The 21,658-nt window shown below is 38.1% G+C and overlaps 1 protein-coding gene across 1 annotated transcript in view; it reads right to left on the bottom strand.

Annotated features, from left to right (window-relative positions):
* Positions 1-5,366: 5,366 nt before the first annotated feature.
* The window catches only part of dock2 (dedicator of cytokinesis 2), a 104,742-nt gene continuing 88,450 nt past the window's right edge, over positions 5,367-21,658 (bottom strand). The window contains 17 exon segments of the mRNA XM_032555129.1: positions 5,367-6,767; positions 7,126-7,227; positions 7,229-7,275; positions 7,844-7,949; positions 8,115-8,319; positions 10,421-10,548; positions 11,656-11,793; positions 11,893-11,976; positions 12,793-12,969; positions 13,871-13,957; positions 14,309-14,393; positions 14,551-14,632; positions 15,210-15,351; positions 15,561-15,665; positions 16,887-16,976; positions 17,500-17,610; positions 18,188-18,278. Coding sequence (XP_032411020.1) covers positions 6,705-6,767; positions 7,126-7,227; positions 7,229-7,275; positions 7,844-7,949; positions 8,115-8,319; positions 10,421-10,548; positions 11,656-11,793; positions 11,893-11,976; positions 12,793-12,969; positions 13,871-13,957; positions 14,309-14,393; positions 14,551-14,632; positions 15,210-15,351; positions 15,561-15,665; positions 16,887-16,976; positions 17,500-17,610; positions 18,188-18,278 — 1,843 coding nt within the window. The 3' untranslated portion in view covers positions 5,367-6,704.

Here is a 21,658-nt window from a genome sequence, read left to right as displayed (position 1 = left end):
CAGAATCAGCCCTTTCCTGAATGGTACGATGCATAGATGCTGCCATGTTGCTTAAATTGTCAAATAATTGTTTGAATTGTTTGAATGTGACCTTCAGACACCTGGAAATCATACCCAAGGATGAATCACACTTGTGAAAATTCTGTTTCTGACATCTTGGCTGAGTTCTTATTATCGTATGAAGATGTCACACAAAAATACAGTGTGTCTGAGGTGTTGCCTTAAAATACACTCACAGACATATCTTCATTTAACTCAAATGTTGTCAATTATCCAATTGGAAGAATTCCCAAATTGTTTAGACCTACTAGTTTTAGTGATTAAAGCTCTGATTCTGAAAGTAATAAACAGTCTCTAAAAATGTACATACTCCGAAAGCAAGAAACATTTATGATTTCCTTTTCCACAGTGTGTGCAAAACACTTTTCTTTTTTTTAATTAAAGCGGAATTGTATTGACATTGTTTCAATCCCAATATATTCTGATTCTAAACCAGCATCTTTCTGTCTACCAAAACAAATCCTTTCACTTCCATCTACTTCTGTCCCCATCTCCTATTTGTGTGAGCCATTGTTTGGCTGGCACACACAGATCATGATCGTCATTATGCCAACCAGACATCTGATAGGGAATTTAGTGCCACAGATCACCCATACACACAAACAGCTCTCCTGTGGATTCTCTCACTGCATCAGCTTACAGACAGTACAACCATCACCAATTACGTGGTCGATGTCTAACCCACTGATACCACTCTGCTGCTGTTGAACCCTGCTGCTACCTGTGAAAGTCATGCTTGTTAGTTTCTCTTTAATGAAACGAGCTTCAAGTTGACACGGACTCTACCTTCCAGACTTTAATTTCAACCGCTGGTGAGCTGTCCGAACAAACCAAGGAGAAGGTGCTGACCTCACATCGTCTTGTAGACAATAAATGTGTTACGGAGCTGGATAGTTGTTTCAGTTCTAAAATCAAGACTGAATTTAGGTTCAGATATTTAAGAAAACATTTCTAACAAGAGCTTGGAAAATAGTTGGAAGTATGTTAGTTTTTGCACACAATGTTGAATATGAAACAGTTCAATATGAGTTAGTCAAATATTCAAAAAGCAGCCTCCCCTGCCACTAGATACAACTCACTTCTAGGTGGTGATTGGTTCACAGCTTCTCTGTTCACCTGAGGGTCTCCAAAGCATAACACCACAGGTCTGATGATACAATTACAAAGTCGATCAAGTTGTGGTGTTAGCTATGGACATTCTGTATCTCTCATATTAGCCCAACAACAAAAGAGATTGGGTTCACGTTGAGGAGGTAATTCTTCTGAATCACACACCTCTTGATCAGTTACTCCAATGTTTTCCATGTGGGCATTGAACTCCCTTAGGAGAACCACTTCAACCCAAAATGGCACCCCTTTTCAGGACACCATCCAGAGAAGGTTTGATAATCTGACCTACTGTCCTCTTGCACCCTGCAAATCCTGCAAAGAGGTAACACCCTTTTCATGTATTTTACAACGCTTAATGCCTGAGTCATTTTTCAGTCTATTTAAAGTCTCTTCTCTACACCATAACCCCTCTGGGCTGTGGGTTAACAGCTCTTCAGGGACATGTGCTGCACTGCATATCTCCCTGTGTTTGGGCGGGATAGTTTCATAGTTTACACAGATTTCTTTCTTTTTTCTACAACCAAATGAAGCAATGATTTATATTCAAAATAAATATCGCTTTTTCACTTCAATCCAGTAAATTACAGTGAATATAAACAGACACTTCTGGTAAAAGTCAGAAATGATTGGTAAAGGTTTCTCAGTTTCTGCTGTTATTGTGTTACTGCAAAGATATCTTATCTTTCACCTTTTATTCTGTTTTCCAGAGGCACTATAGAATCTGTAGACTATTTTTCTCCCAAATCCCAGTGCTGTACAGGGCAAATGTGACATGCATAGAGCACAGACTGCAGCCAGACATTTTACCTCTTGTATTACTTTCATTCCAACCTTCTGAGTGACCCCATACAACCAAGGAATGTGAGCAACCTGGCTTTCTTTGATCAGCTGTCAGATAGGGCTTTATCAGGGAGACCCATTAAAACTCACACTACTGTTCTGGTGCCTGCTTCCCTATCAGCTGTTTGTCAGAGAGAGCAGAAGGAATAACATCGGGGAGGGCAAAACAGGCCAGAATGAGTCAAGAGAGGGGAAAAGAGTTGACAAAGGAAAAGTCAGGCAATTACAGAGAGGCGTGGGGAGGAAAGGAAACTGACACTAAAGGAGTTGAGGGTGAGGATGGTTGGGCATGTTATCTGCCTTGATTTACAGAGTTCTGTAGCGTATTCAACACTTTGTGCTCCAAACACATTGACTTCTGCTAGACAAGAATTGATCGAGAGAGTCTGTCGCTGGAATATTTCAACACTGCACTCTAGAGGCTGAAAATGTAAATTCTGACCACGTATGGTAAGAGTGCCTACTATCAATTAGAATTTGCAAAACAGATTTCAAGAGAAAGCAGAACTTAATCTCTCACTACAAATGGGAAAACACATTTGTATTTTACTTAAAAATATGAACGAGGAGATTGTGTGCTTCATTTTGATCTGTGTCCAAGGACAAAATTACAAGATGCCACTGACGCCAACTCCTTCATTTCACTCCTTTACAAACACCCCAAAGACCACTAGATTCAACTTTAAGACCTTGGCAAGAACAAGAGAGGCTTAATTAAAAATAGTGCTGAGAAAAGCCAGTCTGCAAGAACAGCACAACTGCCCTCTGTCCATGAGTTTAACTGTATTCTTGCCTTTTGACTGTTAAACAGAAGCTGTAATGCATTTCATGTATAAAACATAAAGGATACCGCTCATTGTGCCCTTTGTTCTTTTTATAGCCAGAAGTTAAGCCGAAAACTTCAAGAGGTATTACAAGTTGTTAGCACTTGCAAGGTTGTTTGTAGCTCCAGGGTTCAGTGGTCAGCAGTGGAGCAGTATTTCATAAATACACTGGATCCACAGAAAAGTTATCCTTTTAAAATGTAGCTGACGTGTGTAAACTTGAAAATGATGCTGGCCTGTCAGGGATGTGTGCTGAAATATGTCATGATACAGTAGCTGACGTTGCTTTGTGGTTGTAATCACAGGTAGAAGTCAGAACTCACTGAGGCTTTTAGTCCCATAGGGACAGCTTGTCTTTCCAGAGTGAACAAACACTCAAACTTTCTGGACAGAAAAATCTGCTTCTTTACCTCTCAGAGTCTTGCACCACACCTTGAGGGCATGTTTGATCATATTTGTTATGTGCAAATATTACCAGTCTATTCTGCAGAACCTAGTGGTACATTTGGAGACTTTCATCTTGTCCTTCCGACATTAACCACCAGCATGTAGAGGGTCGAATAATTGAAAGTTTTTGGCTATGTGTTATTGCCCCCTAGTGGATAAATCCTTTAACTACAGCTTTGGGTCTCATTCAGACGGAACCTTAAAAGTAAAGGTATAATCTCTAATTGCCTTGAAGCAAGCTGGAATTTTACCAACTTTCACTGCAATACAGTTTTGTATCTTTGTATTAAAATTACTACCTCTTTTCTTCTGCCATCAAATGCTCTTTATTCTAATGAAGACCCAGCAGGACTCAGGCTAATTGCAGCTGTTCTCGGGCATATAAAGAAAAACTGAATATCTATCAGTTTTCAGCTTTATTGTTAATATTTAGCTGTATTCAAGCACAAACAAAAAAAAAAGCTAACTCCATAGCCCAAATACAAACCCAGACATATTCTGCCACAAAGCAGCAGTGCTAGTAACTGCGCCACTGTGCAGTCCTGTCCATCCATAATATGACATTTATTAATTACAGCATCAAAAACATTTTGTAAATAAAAACCATGAGCCAGGAAGGAAATAATTTCCTTCCTGTCAAAGACAGAGGCAACATTTATAAAGCAGGATATATGATGGATTACCTATCTGAGAAATCTCCTGCCAACAGGAATTTACTTGCATTTAAAGGCTGTTATTCATGTTGTCATGAAATTTTGTTTACATACTATACACATTTATATATATGCATGCTGTTTTTTCATGAATTCACAGATGGTTCAGAACAATTTCATTGGTGATCAGTCACAATCACTCAAGCAATGCACCACCATTATTTCCTATGAGAATAAACTGCATTTCTTTCCACTTTGCCAGCCACTCAATCCATCTTTTTTGTAAGATGTATGTCTTTGGCAGTGAAATCACTGACTGGTGTCGTGGTTTAATCAAAAACTCCATGTTCCAGACTAGAGTCACAGGGCAGGACTTTGCAAGACTTTTAAATGGCTACTGTGCAACTTTAAATTGGCTGTTGGGAAGCCTTGTGGTCAGTGTGAAAGCAGCTAATGGTAGCATTAATAAGGTAGGGAAGCCATGCTTCGACTGCTCTTAATCACCTCCTGACTACATGTACTTCCTAAGTACAGAGCCAAGAGAGAGTCATGAGGAAATAAAACCTCCAGAGGGCAAATGTGAGATACCCATCCAATCCATGCATCATTAAAAAAGATTAATCTGAAATTATATTTTCTCACTTTATGTCACTTTACCAGAGGAGGGGAGGTATTAGCTTCCTGTCTGAATATGCAGACTACTAATTTATATTCATCTAATGCAGCTGTCTGTCTGCTCCTTTCAACAACTGAGCAAAATGTCTTTATTAAAATGTCACTAAATTAAATTAAGAAGGCAGGATGAGAGCCAATAACCTTCCCACTCCATTTTCTCACTATCTGTCAGGGCTTTGAGTGGTTTAGCTGTGCGGATTTAAAGTAAGCCAGGACCAACCCACAGGTACAAAACTTTAAGCTGCACAACCGACCTATGGGCCATTAGGTGTCTCACAGATTGCTTTTTTCTTTGAAAGGATAAAGGAATAAATCTGCTCACCACCCACTGAGCTGCATTGTTGTTTTTTTTTTTCTTTCCTTTTGGCCCAAAATAGCTCTTCAGACGTGGTGTGGTTCACCAACATCGTCCTTGCTGACTGGCCTTATCTTGGGCTGCTCTTTCATTTTTAATGGTCCTGTTCACAGAGTAAATTATTCACTGTAAACCCGGAGCGGTATCTACAAGCGCAGAAACAAATTACAAATTTAAAAACAACCTTACACAGCAAAGGTTTCAAGCTCCAGATTTAGCACAAAAAAGAGGGACACTATACTCGCCTCCGGGTAGAAAGCTTAAGTAAATGAAAACAAAATCCCTGACTGTATTGTTAAGGTCAGGTGGCCAGTCCTGTGAAAGGGCAGTAGATGATGAGGTTAGTGCTCTATTATAAAAACTTTAGGCTTCAACTTCTTTGAAATGGGCTTTGTAAAAGCATAATGTTATCACCACTAATGTTGGTGAATTTATTGAGATTTTATAATAAAATGTTGTAGTTGACATTTCTTTACACACCCCTCTACTCTTGACACTGCTAAATAAAATGCAAACAGCATTGTGAAAGTAAAAAAAAACAACAAAAAAACACATTAGACAGGTCAGGGATAAAGTTATGGAGAAATTTAAAGGAGGATTAGGTTATAAAACAATATCTTGATCCTCGAACAACTGATTGAGCACTATTTAATCCATCAGTGGAAAATGAAAAAAGTATAGCACCATCCAATTACCCAAACCAAAAGGTCAGGCAAGGAGAACATGTCAGTCGACATGTGAAAGACTTAAAAATGCATGTTCACAACTACTTTCCATCTAATCTGCTTGAGCTTTAGGGCAAATAACAATATATAATAAAATTTGTCTATGCACAATGCTGTTGGAAGAACACCCGCAAAGATGTGTTCCTACAAAATATTATGTCAGCAGTGCTGAATGCAAAAGCATGCCTTAGTTTTCAGATTTTTCACAGATAAATTTCTTTAATTATGCATCCTTTCCGTTCCACTGTGCAGACAAGTGCTCTTCCCAGATGGTCTTTTAGATTAAATCCCAATTTAACGCAAGAGAAAAACTTCATAGTCAAACTTTGTGGTTGTAATATGAGAAAATATGAAACAGTGCAAGGGGTATGAAGACTTTTTGCAAGTGAACCCAACATCACAGCATATTGAATTGGTTTACACAAAACGTACAACAGTCTGACTTTATTTTAAAGAAATGTTTCACAAATAGTACCTCAAACATACAAAAATAGTAAAATGGATTTAAAAGAATGAAAAAACAGAACAGCAGATTAATCTCACTGTTTGCCGACTTTTTTTTTTTCAGTGCATCAAAGCTGTTTGCCATATTATTCCAGCTCGGAGTCCTACGTGAGGACATGGTACCCTTTACGCTTTACTGAATTATCACTTTCTCATTACTGTCTGTCATCGCTGGGCTGAAACCTGTATAAGAAGATTTTTAATCAGCAGCATCAGATGGCTGGTTTGTGTTTGCTTGTTCTCGTAGAAGCTTAATTGATTCAAAAGCTGCAAAGTGGCATTTAGTTTCTGTGAAGTGTCATTCAAACTACCAGGAAAAAAAAGGTCTCCCAATAAAAAAAAAGCCTTTATTGACAGTTTGAATCAATTCAATGAAGAGGCAGAGATGCTGGGAGTGACAGACAGACTGAGAGTGATGTGGAAATTTGGATATGGAAGGAGGTTTTAAACCTTGTCGCAAAATATGTGCAGATAAATGAATAAGGCAAACAGAAGATTATCGAAGGCCATTTCAGAAATGATTATCAGCGTCCTTGGTTGGATCACTGGGCTTTGGATCTTCTGATCTGGAGCTCTGTTAAAACAAGCATGACAATTTAATGTAAATATAACTTTCATTAATGAAGGCAAAATGCAATCAAAATAAATGCTTATGAACAGAATGTCATCTTTCACCTTTTTGTTTTTGCTTAATTTTGATTTAAGAGAGCTGAAAATGTAAATTCAAAGTACGTTTGGATCTCAGTACAAATGATGCATTCAAAGAAATGGATGAAGACCGTAATCATGTCCTGCACTGCAAGGAACCGTTCAATTGATTTAGCTACTGAATAATTTAACTTCTCCTTAACTCTTACATGTTTTTTACAGATTACAAATGTCTAATTAATATGCCACTGTAAATGATTAAACGTGTTGTCATGTTTGTCTACCTTGGACTTAAAGAGCAGGTTAATGACGCCCTTTGAGCGTCTGTCTGCTGTTCGGTCAGATGTCCCGGAGGGAGACATGTTCTTGCTGTCCCTCTTGGCTCTCGGCTGCGTCCACCTCTTCTCCCCCTCCAGCCACGGACAAGGACAGACCTACAGAAACCAAGAAGCACGACTCGGTGCTTTATTATCTTAAAAACAACTCCTCTGCATTTACTGTGTGTTTTTTTTTTTCATTAAAATACTTTTGGGAAAACATTTTTGCTCTTGAAGCTGTTCTGCTGATGATTATCTGCTACTGCTGAAGAAGTGTGTTTGCTCAGATGTGCCCAGCAGTACTAATCACAGTTAGTGTATTAACATGGCCACCTGTGCTGGCTCAGCTTGTCTGAACGTGGCAAAAAGCCAGCAGAGCATCAGTGAACAGTGCTGTGATGCACCACCTACAAGTGCAAGGTCATGTAAGTGATAAAATGACAGAAACTGGACAGTATTGGTGCATTTCTCTAAAACATTACAACATTTGTTTTTTTCCTGCTTCACATTTGGCTGTGTGTTGTATTTCAGAGCCACGTTTCCATGCTTGCCAGCAGTGGAAATGTCTTGTTTTCCCCACCCTGGCCTGGGTTGTGTTTTTTTTCAGCCTGACATTTTCTCTCAGGCCATGACTTTCTGTTTTGACATCACTGTCCAGGCTCAGATGATTCAGTGCTTCTGTTACCTGTGATGGCTGGCAGGGATCGTGAGTTGGCATTGGTCAGTGGCATGTTTTCGGCGTTTGGCTCACACAGGTTGGTGTCGCTGCGGAACTCCTGCTTCTTGGACAGCTAGAGGGAGACAGAGATCAGAAAACTAAACAGCAGCTCAGCAAAGGCTCTGAATTTTCTGGCTTGAGTATTTACACTCAGCCTCCCCCTCTTCCTTTCCCCTCCTCCTCCTGACGTGCATGTCCTTATAATCTTCTGTCTTGTTCTACAGCCAACAACACTCACCCGTTTGCAGTCCAGCGTGCTCGTCCTTTCTCTCTCCTCTGAGATGAAAATCATGCTGCTTCTTTTCTTCTTCTTCTTGCTCTTCCTCAGTTTGACCTCTGCATCACCCACCGTCACCACGCCCTCCTCACCTATGCTCATGCTAACACTACCGCTGGAGCGGGGCAGAGTGGAGGACCAGGCGTTTGGTGACTCAGGGATGTCCCTTAAAAAAGACACAGAAAAAAGGCACAAGTTATAAAATACTATCTTAGGATACAGACTACTCAAAGACAAATTAAAGGAATGCTTTATTCAGACTGTAGCCTCAAGTCCATTCAACACCCAGAATATATTGATCTTGTCCGCTCAGTAGCAGAGGTGATTGTTATTCAGTATAAGTAACTTTAGTGTTATTAAAACTGGCAACATTTGCAGTAGAGGGGCAAAAATGAGACACGTCCCTTAACAGGAATGAGTTTACAAGTTGGAGGTCAGACATTTTTTTTCGATGGTCAGTGTTACTACTGCCAGTATGAGGCGAAACCTCGTCTCTACAGAGGTTACAATGATAGTCAAACTACAGAACATTTGCTGTGTTTCCCACAAATTATGAAGGACAGCCTGTGAGGCAGGCAGTTTCTCTAGGGAAGGTGGATAGCACACCTATCAATAGGACCAGGATGATCTCTAACAGACCCTGCAGAATGACTTCCTGCAGTACACTGCTGGGACTTTATGAGGGTGGCTCCTCTAGGGAGCCCTCTGATCTCTTTCACACAGGAGAGAAGGTTCACCTTTTGCATGAATGACACATGTGAAATGATGTCAGGAGCTGTGAAGGAGGCTATGAGGCTTGTTTCATCATCCAGCATGGCTGGTTTAGTGGGGATAAGTGATGATTTGGGGAGGTAAATGCTGGCTTCCATTAAGTAACAGGATTGTTCATGCAGACGGAGGGAATTTACATGGAAATATCATTATTCGTTTCTTTATTACCCCTAGAAGAAAAACTAAAAATGGCTAATTACACATAAGACAATGTTGGAGGGAGTGTGGAAACCATATGGCAGATCATTTTCATGTCTTTTGGGATTGTTAAGTCCTCCAGCCTTACTGGCAGGAGTTCGCTGGAATTATTCACTTAATTATTGGTCAGAATACAGAATATAGATTTTCATAATATATGTTGGAGGAGCTATTCAAAATGCACTTGGAATACAAATATTTGCTAAAAATAATGTTAGCAGCTGGTACAAAAGCAATTATGAGGGGATGGCAAAATAAGGACTCGCCAATAAAAGAGGAATACATCGGAATCATAAAATGGAGAGGATTACTTCCTCAATAAATTTAGGTATGGGAGGATTTATTAAGTAATGGAAGATATGGAATAAAATATTTCATACATAGGTCTGTATTTGTCTCTGAAGTCAAATATAAAAAGGGCTATTAAATTAATTAAGTAAATATAAGGTTTTGATTATTTTTTTTTGGCGAATGCCATAGTAAAGCATAGGAGGCGCGTTTTTTTTTTCTGGTAACTAACTACCACAAACTATAAATCAGATTTTTACTTTTGTGTTGAATGTCTGTTTTATAATATATTCACCACCAATGACTATGATAAAAATAAAAATAATGAAAAAAAAAAAAAAACTTTTCTGAAAAATTCAACAACTGCACAATTCTTAAGTAGTATAAGATAAACAGTATTTCAAGAGAGCAGCTCTGGTAACCAAGAGCCACAAAGTAAACATCTGATTTTTACTTTTGCAAAATTTACCAAACTAAGCAGAATTTCAAAAGAGCTTATGTTTTATCCAGTACAAAACCTCTGGGACATAATATGTTCAGTTCAGGTCAGGTTGTACCTCAGATTACCCAGAAACTGGGTGACATCCTGGTCCAGAATTGGGAGGACGTTGCTCTGGAAACAAGGCCTTGTTGCAATACAATTGTGCTTGTCAAGCATGTATTCAGAGGTATGGAGGTTAAAAATGTACTGAGTATCATTTTATCAGTTTGTACAATAAATAGATTTTTGGGTTGTCTTTGAATTTAGTTCTTTAAGGATTGATTAGTTTCATTTCCATGAAATGAAGTGGAATCCATTTGTTCCAAGACATTACCCACTCTGTATCAGTACAAATTAATTTTTCCATTGCAAGCTGATTTGTTTCCTTCCTAAAATTATTCATTTAATACTTTTTAGCAGCGTGTTTATCAGTGTTGACGTCAATATTGTTTTGTTGGTAAACAATGAATCTTTGCAGACTTGAGATGACAGGTTAAATGTCAAAAAAAGCTGTAAACCTTTAATCTACCTGTCTGCATGAGCCTTGGTTGGGGTTCCACATTCAGATCCCTGCAGTGAAGAGATGGAGATGATGGATTGTCGAAAGGAGCGCAGCATTGAGCGAGGACGAGTAGACTTTCTCTCATCCAGATCTGGCTGCAGAGACACAGAGAAATCAAAAAAAAACTTTAGTATTGATTGTGTATAAATTGTAGCTCACCTTCACAAGAAAAACACTTATGTAAAGCAGAAAATCACATACTGTCTCAATAAACAGCATTAATTTGTTATTTTTTGTTTTTTAAAATACTTTTCTTAAAACTTTTTAAATCATTGCCACTCTTGATAAAGGTGTGTAAGAAAGTTTTACAAAACCTTTTAAGTAATTTTTTTCTTATCAGAGTGTACAGTGTGGTGAAACAAATCACGAAATAAGAAATCGTTTCTAACACACACATTATTGGCACTATATCGTACAAAATGAGAAAAAATTTGAGAACTTGTTGTGACCGTCAAGTGAGACAATTTTCACAGTCATGTTTCCAATCAGATTAATAACAAAAGGTTAAAAGCAGCTAGAACTGCGGCAAAGAAAATTGGACGAAACTAAAATCAAGGTTTTCGCAATCCCAAAAAAAAAAGAAAACATGAGGATGATGCAATGGACTGTAGCAAAGGGTCATTAGAAGCTATCTACACGATAAGTAATTAGAGAGGCAAGCCACAGCCTACCATCACAAACATAAATGTCTTATGTTACTGAAGTCTAATGTAACATTTCCTGGATGTTACCCTAATCGGTTCACATGAGCATATGGTTGAAATCCAAGGGCATAAAAACAACAGGAAGAGTTTGGTGTAAAGCAAGAATAATTTTTAAGACAAGAAATTTTTTTTTAAAGAATCTACAGTGAAATCTGAAAATTAAATAACAGGAAAACCATGACAAAATAAAACAAGACATCATGTTCTATATCAGTGTAATTTCTTATAGAGGTCAGATATTTTAATCACTCCAATAAAATCAATTCAACTTTATTTTGGCCATAGAGAAATTTAAAAAGTACAAAACTCAACTACTGTGCCACTCGAAAGGTTAAAGAGTATTTTAGAGTAGTTTGCCTCAGCAGACTAATTTATAACTTCATTATAAATTTCCATTACAGTAACTCTTGCAACCAGCCTTCCAGGGGCAGACTTGTGGATTTCACAAGTAGTAATTTTATGTCTTTTCCCTTTAAATTGTTTCTAATTAATTCTTACCAACTCTCTCACGCCATATTCCTTCTCCACTTTCTTCTTCAGTTGTTTGAAACACTCCTCCATGCGCTCATGGAAAGGTCGCAGGTCGTCTGTTACTCTCTTCCCATGCAGAGAGATTCCTCCACCGAGCAACGGGATCTACATATGAAAATTTATGATGTAAACAGAACATACATACAGAAGCAAGACCACAAACAGTGGTGGATGTCCGTATATTTGATTGAAAGTGCTCTGTACCTGCCATGCGATGAGGTCTTTGAGCCGGAGAAGTTTCTCTCGATCTTCTGGGTGCTGCAGAGTGTACTCTTCTGTAAAGAATGCCTGACGGAGAAGAAATATTCAGGATTTGGTTAAAGAATATAACATAAAATATCAGCTGTAGCAGATTGCAATGTTGGGTTTTAAATTCAAAAGGTAATGATTTTAGCACAAGCTATTATTCAGGATGAGGTACGCAGACTAAAATAAAACATATTTGACAAAATTAACTGGCAGCAAAATTTGTCTCACATCTTTGTCAAAGCTTCAGGACGATGTAAAGAGTTGACATATTAATTTGTTGTCAGTACTGCCTTTGATCTACAGCCAAACTCCTGAAGATCAGTCATTTTTAAGGAAACATTCTGGCTTTAAATTTTGCTTTAGTAATTTTTTCTTGACTCTCAGACTGCAATTATTACTAAGTAATTTTCTACAGTGTCTTGTTGAAGTATTTATACCCAATGATTTTTTGTATTTATGTCATGTATTTGATGAATTATTATATGTATTTATTTAGTCTATGTGACTGGTCAGTACAAAGTAATGAAGTAGTGAAGGAACATGACACATGATTAATGTTTTTACAAATACAAATCTGAAAAGCTTGTCCTGAACGCATGTCTCCTCTAGATTTCAGCATTAAGAGACTGAAATCACGGCGCATTCTTTTCACTCCAGTTTCAATCAGATCAGATCTCACATCACAATTAGGCATTATTCTGTGTTTGTCTGTCATATCAAATCACCCAGAAACACACTGCAGTTTGTAGGTTAGCAGCAGCAAAATGTTAAAAAGCTCAAAGGCTAAAATTCATATGGACTTATACCCACTGAAGTAAATCATGATCAAGTGATAAAAGGGAGTATTTGAAATACCTTTTCGTATTTAGCAAAGCCTCCCATGACAGCTGGATCCACAATGCCATTGAGTAACATGGAGAGTGGGTTGATGGGTAGGCTCCAGTCAGCCTGATACTGGTTGATCATGGTCAGAATCTTCTCATTGGTGGACTCCATGGTTTCTATGGCATTCTCTAGTGGAGACAAAGTAGTCTGGAAGAGGACCGTGATGGAAAGAAGAGAAAATAAAATCAGCAAATGAAGGTTGTTAATGAAGAAAGTGTGCTTTTAAAATTTGCCATGTGGTTTATTGTCCCGGGGCAAGTTGTAGGGGACAGTCGTCTCCGTGGGGGTGAGGCTTGGGGAAGAGAAGTAGTAATCTGATTTACATTCCTTGAACTGAAGGCCAACTTCAGTATTTTTAAAAGATCAAAACTGCATTTGTCCTTAATTTAAAATACTTAGATAAACTGGCTATTTCTGCCTTGAACAGAGACTGTAACAGAGACGTAATCTGTATACTGTTCAATAGTTTCTTAGTGTGGAAAAACAGAGGTCCACCGCCACCATGGTTTGTGACATAAAAATCAGGAAGGTAATCTGAATATATATATCAAATAAATCAAAGGATATATTTTGCAAAATTCATATACTGCACATTTTTGGATTTCCACTTGGGTTTCTACTGCTTCTAAAAAGAAGTGCTTTAAAAAAAAAAATGTCTAGACACTTTTTTGATCACTGGAAAATGAGCCGTTTCCGAAACCCCCCAGTTGTTGAGTCACATTTGACTGGCACTGCGCTGTTGCCTAGCAACCCGAGCCAAGTCCAACCACACACCTAGCAACTCAAGTAGAGTCCAACCTGTCACCTAGCAACTCAAGCTGAGCTTCAGCACATTTGGTCAGCTGGATTTACCGCTGACCAAAATAGGCAGAACTGACCAGACTTAAATCTTACTATCCAAGAATGATTTTGTGCAAAAAATTGTAGTGAACATATTTTGTATAGCCCGTAGACCTATCCTAACCTTCAAGGAAGCATGATAGGCCGCCTTTAAACATGATTAAGTAAAGTGAAACATAGCGTAAAACCACACGTCCCTCAGACTCACATGTTTTATGTCTGTAGCCTCAAACCAGCGCAGGATCCCGGGCAGCTTATACACAGTGGTGAAAGTGGTACGTTCGATCCACATGGACTGAAACACAACAGAGTAGAGGAGAGAAAAAGAGGAGAAACTGTTGATAAGTTTCTGACACTTGTGAATACCTTATTCTATTTTGTAAAAACAGTCTGAACTCCTATCAAACACTTCCCCCTTCATTTTATCTAATTATCTCAGTTTTTCTTCTGAAATATTTACACATGAGCTGGTATTATACCCTCTAATTGCGTACTGTTCAGCCTGCAGTATCTATAAAACTGTTATCCAGTAAGCAAGGAATTATTTATTTTAGAGTGAAGACAATGCAAATTTACAACAGCGCTTGAAATCCTTTCACAGTCCCAGTGGTTGAGGCTATGAATCGACTTTTAAGGAGTAACTCACAGCAAATTCATTGTTTGGGTCCACAGGTCCTTTCCTCACAGGCCTTGAATAATGGAAACGCTGCACATAGTTGGACTTGTAGAAGCTACAGAAAGAATCAGAGACCAGGGTGAAAATAAGAAACTAATTAAAAGCATAAAAAAATAAGAGAATGATGTAGAAAATTACAATAATCAGAACTATCAGTATTTGCAAAAATGCACAATTCTTTGTATTGAAATGAGTTGTTAGACAGCACTGACTTGATGATCTGGTCAGGGACTGGCTTGTTTTTCAGGCGAGGAGGGATCTCCAGAACTGGTTGCACAGTGAAACACTGGATATCTGGTTCAACATGCTCAGGAAAACAATACTTTGAATGTGACACACACTGTCCTTCTATACTTTTGCCACCTTGATTTATGTAATTTATATTATTTGAGCTCTATAGCTGAGATTTATAAGAATGCAACAAACAATTGTGTTCAGAAAAGTAAAAGACCTCACACAAAGAGATTTAATGCATCCATATCCTTTTAAACAAAGAGGTTTTTATTATATATTTATTATATATTTTATAAAACAATACATCTCCACATAGCCTACATGCTGCCTACAGACAGCATGAAAAATGTGTCCTCATATCTCAGGAACAAAACATATATTTGCATTTTCAAAGTTCAAAATCTTAGTCTTGGAGAGATAAAATGCTTTCCCAGCTGAAGGTGGGCAGACCTACCTAAAAGCGATTTTGACTTGAGTGACCCAATTGTTTATTAGCACCACACAGCTGCAATGTGCCATTAAATGTGCATTTCTGTGTTCATTGGTCTTGGAAGGCTGCAGTCCATCTGCTCCATTTATATTCCCTGCTTTGTATGCACTTATAAAGATTAAAGCAGATTAGCTTCGTTAAGGATACACTGCAGTGGAGAGTTCTTGATGTCATCTCCCGGCATGGTGGTGGTGTTAAGGCGCACAGAGCTGGGAAACTGGCTCATCAGCTGGTTCTGGAAATCCTCTCTACGCTCATACTCCTTACCTCGGTGGATAAAGACCTTGTTCTGAACCAGGAAGAAAATAACACATAATAGTTGTGCTACTTGTACAAAAAAAAAAAGGCTTTGCATCTTACGGAGTACAAAAAATTTCACTTTTACTTCTGCACTTTTACTGCATTTACATTATTTAACAGCTTCTTTTTTAGAAAACACACAAAATTGAGGTATACCCCTTAATTTTAGTGATTTGCACCAGACATATAACTACAAACCCTGATGAAAGGAGGGTAGCCTTGTCCATAGAAGCCCACTGCAAAGTAGTCTGGCTTAGGTCTCAAGATCTTCATAATATTCTCGTAGAACTTGGCTTGTTTTTCCTGCAGGGAGAGATAAAGAGAGAAACCAAGGATGTGTCCGGGGGGAGAGTTTCAGATGTGCAATGTGTGCAGTCAGGCCAGTTTAATCAGCTCACGCCAATGACAAAGCTACCATCAGCAGAATGCTGGACCTGTGAGGATGATAGATGCAGAAAAAAACCCAGCACCTTATCCAAGGGCAATGCCTGTCATTTATATAACCACATAAATTCAGCAACAGCTGAGAGAGCCGCGGCTGCAGTCATAGAAGGAGAAAAGGAGTAGTTTTTTCCATTGTTGGAAAATGGGTGGTTTTTCTTTGGGAAGCTGTGAGATATATGGAGTGTGAGGGAAACAGCAGGAGAAGAGAGAAGCTACAAGTTAGGATGTGACCTGGTGCATTCGAGATAAGAAACAGCAGTTACAGAAAATACTATCACAGCAGGTTTATATGCAGCTTCAAGTAAGTAAAGAATGGTGATTGAAATGCCCTCTAGACATAGTTCAATCCCTCCAGGTTTTTGTATTTCCAGGATTGAGGATATTTCTGCAAAATCAACAGATTCCTGTATTTTTTTTACACAAATACAAAACTGAGTTTTTGAAAATTTTCCAAAAGAAATGGTCAAAGCATTTGGTTTAAGTGACGCTAATTCCCTCCTGCAGATAAAAGTACTTCTTACTTTTACGACACTGCTGCCTTTTACGACTTGTCATACATAAATGCAAATATTACAGAATTTCTTGCAAATATTTCTAAATTAGCACCACAAAATCTGAGTTTGATTGCAAGAAATCACAAAAACAATTTGCTAAATTTTGGAGGGATTGATAAAAGTGAAAAGATATTCAATGTTAAAAAGTAATTATCGATTGGTATTTATTAATATTTTAACAGTTTGTCCATGGGTTTTATCAATCCATTCTGGCCCAACCGGCCCTTGAGAGCATTAACAGTCTTGATGTGGCCAAAAATAAAAATGACTTTGACACTCCTGACCTAAATGAACCTCAGAGGCTGACTCAGTTTCTCAAAACTTTAATTCACCACAGTCTGAACAAGCAACAGCCTGCGGAGAATCTAACCATTACTATTTCAAAGCTGTTTCCTTCAAGTAATCTAACATTGGAAATATCAATAAAGAAAATAAACAGAAGACAGCTGGGGATATGAGAAGCAGCCAAACCATTGATCATGACTGCTGTGCGGCTGATTTGAGGTTTAAAGCTATGATCTATTACCAGTCTCTTGCTGAGTAGCTCGTAGTCAAAGATCTCATTTTCATACTGCTCTGCTAGCTCCTTGCACAGAGTGATGGCCTCTTCCCACATCTAAAACACGAAAAAACAAAGAACAGAAACAGAACAGTGGGTTTCAAGACGATCTGCTGATGAACTCAGTTCAGAGAAGTTATCATTTTCTGTAATAGAGCCAACAGTTTTCATGCTCTTTTTTAGTAGATTTGCTTATTTATTTTCAAAGCAACTGACAATGATGGGTGAATAATGGGTGACATAACTAGCTGCTTGAACACAAAGAATGAGCCTGTATTGTGAAAACACATAACAAAGAGCTTAGATATTGTTAAGCTGTCATTAAATTACAATGTGTATTTGTGTAAAGTGTAAAGGTCTATTAAATACAATTTAATTACTAACTTTCTGTTGCCTGCTAATATATAGAAGCAGAGTTTATAATTCTTATGAATCATCTTATGAATAACAGGCCTTATGACTGTTCTACACTCGGCTTATTGGAAACCTTTAAACATATTGCTTAAGTCTTACGGAGTATCAAATAATAACTTACACTATCCATGCATGGTAAATTGCATACATGGGCGTCAGTACAAACCTTGCCCTTGTCGAAGTAGTCAATGATGGTGTCATAGAGCGTTTCTTTGAGTTGTCGCTGTGTTTGGGAGCCATGGAACTCAAACTGGGGGCTACACATGTCATCAGACCACTGGACCAGAAAGAGACATGTTATTTATCAACTTTTGACAATTATATAAAATTAATCTTTTGTGATATAACCAAGACATACAGGATATACAGTACAGACCAAAAGTTTGGACACAACTGTGTGTCCAAACATTTGGTCTGTACTGTATGTCAAAACATCAACATACATCTGCTAACTATTTAAATTACATCATATGTTTTAAAGATTTAAGTTTCTAATAATGTGAATGACTTTCCATGCAAGCAAACTATGCTTCATTAAAAAAAACCAAAAAAAAACAAAAGAGGTGAAACACAGTCCACCTCACGCATGCACATCCGCTCACGCACAAACACAATTACTGTGCAAGTGCGCGACATCAATCACCATAGTGATATGGCTGCAGTGGCCAACGCAGAACCATAAACTAACCTCGGGGCTTCATCATTTGGAGGCCAGCGACGTAGCAACCATTTATCAGCAAGTAAAGAACTCTCTCATTTGTTGCAGGCAGACAAGTGATTAGGCCGAGCGAGGCAGCGGGTGCAGCATTACACAACAAAACATATCGGCGTGTGTTTGTGTGTGTGTAGCTTGCCTTGAGCAGCCGGGAGTGCAGCAGAAGGGTGTAGGCAGCCTCTGTGTAGTTTTCGCCCTCCAGGTGAAGGTCTCGTAATTTGTACAGATACCTAAACACGCACAAAGCCAGAGAAATTACTTTAAACATCACTCCACTAGATGCCAGTGTTGGGCAGCTTGAACATCTGCAAATGAAGAATTAGACAAAGTGCACAGCTGGTATCAGCATTACTCTCCACACACAACACCTTGAAATATGAGCACAGCACAAGGTCATTGAAGAGTATGCATATGCAAACAAGGCACAATGTATCTTTTTTATAAGTATGACAAAGTCTTTTCTACGCTTGAGGTGAAGTAATGTAATATACGCCACTTGAATAGAAATGGTTATTAAAATCTTTCAGGGACTCCCAGAGGGAAAACATTGTGTGCATTAAGAGTGGGTTGCAGGTAAAAAGGTGCTTTTAAGAGAGACAGTCTTTAATTTCATCTGACTGGGTGAAAAAAGCTCAAAAGAGGGAACTATTCATCAGATGGTTAGTGAAGCTTTGTAGAGAATGTGGAATTGTTTATGATAAAAAATAAATCGAAATGAATCAAAATTTTAAAAAAATAAAGTGCACTGAGAATTCAACAGAGGATGATGCAGCATCTCTATTTCTGACATAAAGATAGAATAAGCATACAACATGTGTAATCTTGAATATTTACTCACTGAGCCATAACATCAGAATTTATGTCTTTTATCAAAAAAAAAAAAACAAAGACAAAAACATTTTGAGTAGTTTGTCTGGGTTCAGAATGTGTACGTCCTATTTATCACTGAAGCAAAAACGCCATGCTCCAAACAGTAAAAGACACTGACAGCAACACTGCTTTAGTTATCAAGAGCAAGATTTGTCATCATTTATTAAACATATCTATCATGTCTTTTCCCCTATTTAAATAATTGGTCATCTAGGTAGTCTGCAAGACATATGTAGTGCCGTACTGTTGTCACTGCAGCATGTACTGTCACAGTAAAATAAGGTAATACTATCCTCCAAGTTTGTCCATTTACTATTTCATCCTACTCTCTGGCAGTTGCAAGCACAATGCAACACGTATTGATATTACTAAGGTGCAGCAACATGTCAAATATGTTGGTAAATATAGAAACACAACAGGTTATGCATTTCTTGCCCTTCACAGGTTTAAATTATTGTTTTAGTGAAAAGTGAAACAGGGAAAACCTCAACAAAAAGACTGAAACTTTTTGGGCCTAACGTATTGCTTAGCAGGATGCAGGATTTATGTGAAAACAGGTGCTGCAGCTATAGCAAAAAATTCACAACATCATCAAACCGGGTACAGCCATGAAAAGTAAACAGTAAAGTGTTCCGGGGGTTTACTGAAGTCTGTTATCCTAAGTGGAACAAAAAAAAAGAGGGGACTTACTGGGAAATTGTTCCAAACATTTTCATTTTAATAAATTACCAAAATTATAAAAAAAGAGAAAGTACAGGAAAGAAAGCCAGAATGATTATGTTAGAGGGCAGGAGGCATGTAGCCAAACTCTATTAATATTTCCAAGAAAAAAATCTCAGTAATTTCCCAGTGGGATTTCCTGCTTCAGCCCATATACCAATAGTTACACTACTTTGAAACAGTATTGACCCCGTTACAGATTTCATAATTTCATCAATTAAGGGAAGCCTCCAGAACTTTAAGCTACTACTTCCAGTGATTATTTGCTTTGTCTGAAGTACTGTGTTACCTTCCAAAAAGACAATCTTTTGTCTTATTAGTTTGTAAATATTTTCCTAAAAGTTTATGGAATCATCAGGTTATTTGTTGGCAAATATGAACCGAGCATTTATATGTCTTGTGCATTAGGGCTCTCTCATGAGTTGCACAACATATCCAGTCTTTTTCTGAATCATGAACACTCACCTACTGAGGTAGGCGAGGCCTCATTGCTTTGATTTCCACAGTTACATTGACACAAATGACTATTTTACACCACATTACTTTTTTAGTTTCTGCTGAATATATTTCAGATGTACATGATCTGTGTCATCCTGCTGGTTGGACCAACTAGTTGAGTTACATTTGCTGCCATTTGTACAATACCACCGAGGATCCTCATGCCTACTGTCCTGCATTTTATTTACATTTTCCTGCTACGACACAAATGATGTCAACATTTCATCAATGTCTGTGGAATACTGCTAATGAATCATTCACTTATGTCTTGTGTTGTAGCAAATCCAGAAACATGCAGGCAAGAGAGATCTTGGGACTGGGGATGATTCTCCTAGTTGTATGCGTGTCTGTTTCCTCATCTTTCTCACGGCTCTGTTTGCATCTGTCTCCCTGCACTGTGTGTGAGCTTCTTGTTTGCTCATAACTTTACTCCCATGGCAAGCACAGCACTGACTTTTTTTTGCTTTGCATTTTTTATTTATTCAAGGTTTAGTAGGCTTCTGAGTTATTAAAAGACATCAGGTCCTCTGAGGAGACTTGGGCTGAAGACCAAATAGTTAATGGTAGTTGGATATGTTGTGGGGTGGCAGTGGCTCAGGGGGTAGAGGACCATCCTGTAACCAGTGGGTTGCTGGTTAGAATCTCCCACTCTGTCTGTCTGAATTGTTGTGTCTTGCACAAGGACTGATTCCAGGGTAAAGTGCACTTTCTCAAGTGTTTATACAAATGTAGGCCACTCACCACGCCATGTAATGATGAGCCATTAGTCCACACCGCAAACAACAATTCTTTGATAAGAATCTTTAATTCTGCTTTCTATAACAAAGCTCTTATTTTCAAACCTACTAAAACACCCTGGTGGGTTGCTTTACCAAAAAACTCGTAAAAACATTATGAATGCATGAGTAGTATTTCTGTGTAATTGTTATAACATTCAGTACATTCAATATGTCTTTAACTAATGTGACTGTAAATCAAAAGGCCTCTTCTTTTGACCCAATAGAAGTTGTTATTTTGAGTTTCTTCTTGTCTATGTTGTGTTTTGTTGCTGCTGCTTTTACTTTTATTGCACATTTTAAGTATTTCATTTAAAAAATTTTTTAGTTCAATTCTCCCACTTTCTCCATTAATTTTATTCATTTCTATGTTCAGCACTTTGTTCAGTCAGCGGTTGCTGTCTTTAATCTGCTTTGTGAATAAAGTTGGCATGGTTTGACTGTGTAATATTCACTCCTGCTGAGTCGATAGCAACTCAGTAATTTCCAAACGTTTTGAAGAGACGGAAAGAAGAATTGTTAAGGCGCAGCCTGACGAAACAGATCTAGTTTTAAAACCATTTTATCCATTAAATGAAAAGCAGTTTGAAATGGGGAACACTTCCACATTGGTTGAACACCGATAACAGACTGTTTTATCCTCAGACTATCACTACGATGAGGCGAATTTCCATGGAAATTCTGAAGTGACGCAAAAACCATGTGCCCAACAACTGCAAACCAGATTAAAACATGGATTTTGTGAA

The sequence above is a fragment of the Xiphophorus hellerii genome, chromosome 23 (assembly GCF_003331165.1).
Source record: "Xiphophorus hellerii strain 12219 chromosome 23, Xiphophorus_hellerii-4.1, whole genome shotgun sequence".
NCBI classification, from domain to species: Eukaryota; Metazoa; Chordata; class Actinopteri; order Cyprinodontiformes; family Poeciliidae; genus Xiphophorus; species Xiphophorus hellerii.
The sequence above is the reverse complement of the archived record's forward strand: the minus strand, read 5'-3'. Positions and strand labels throughout refer to the sequence as shown.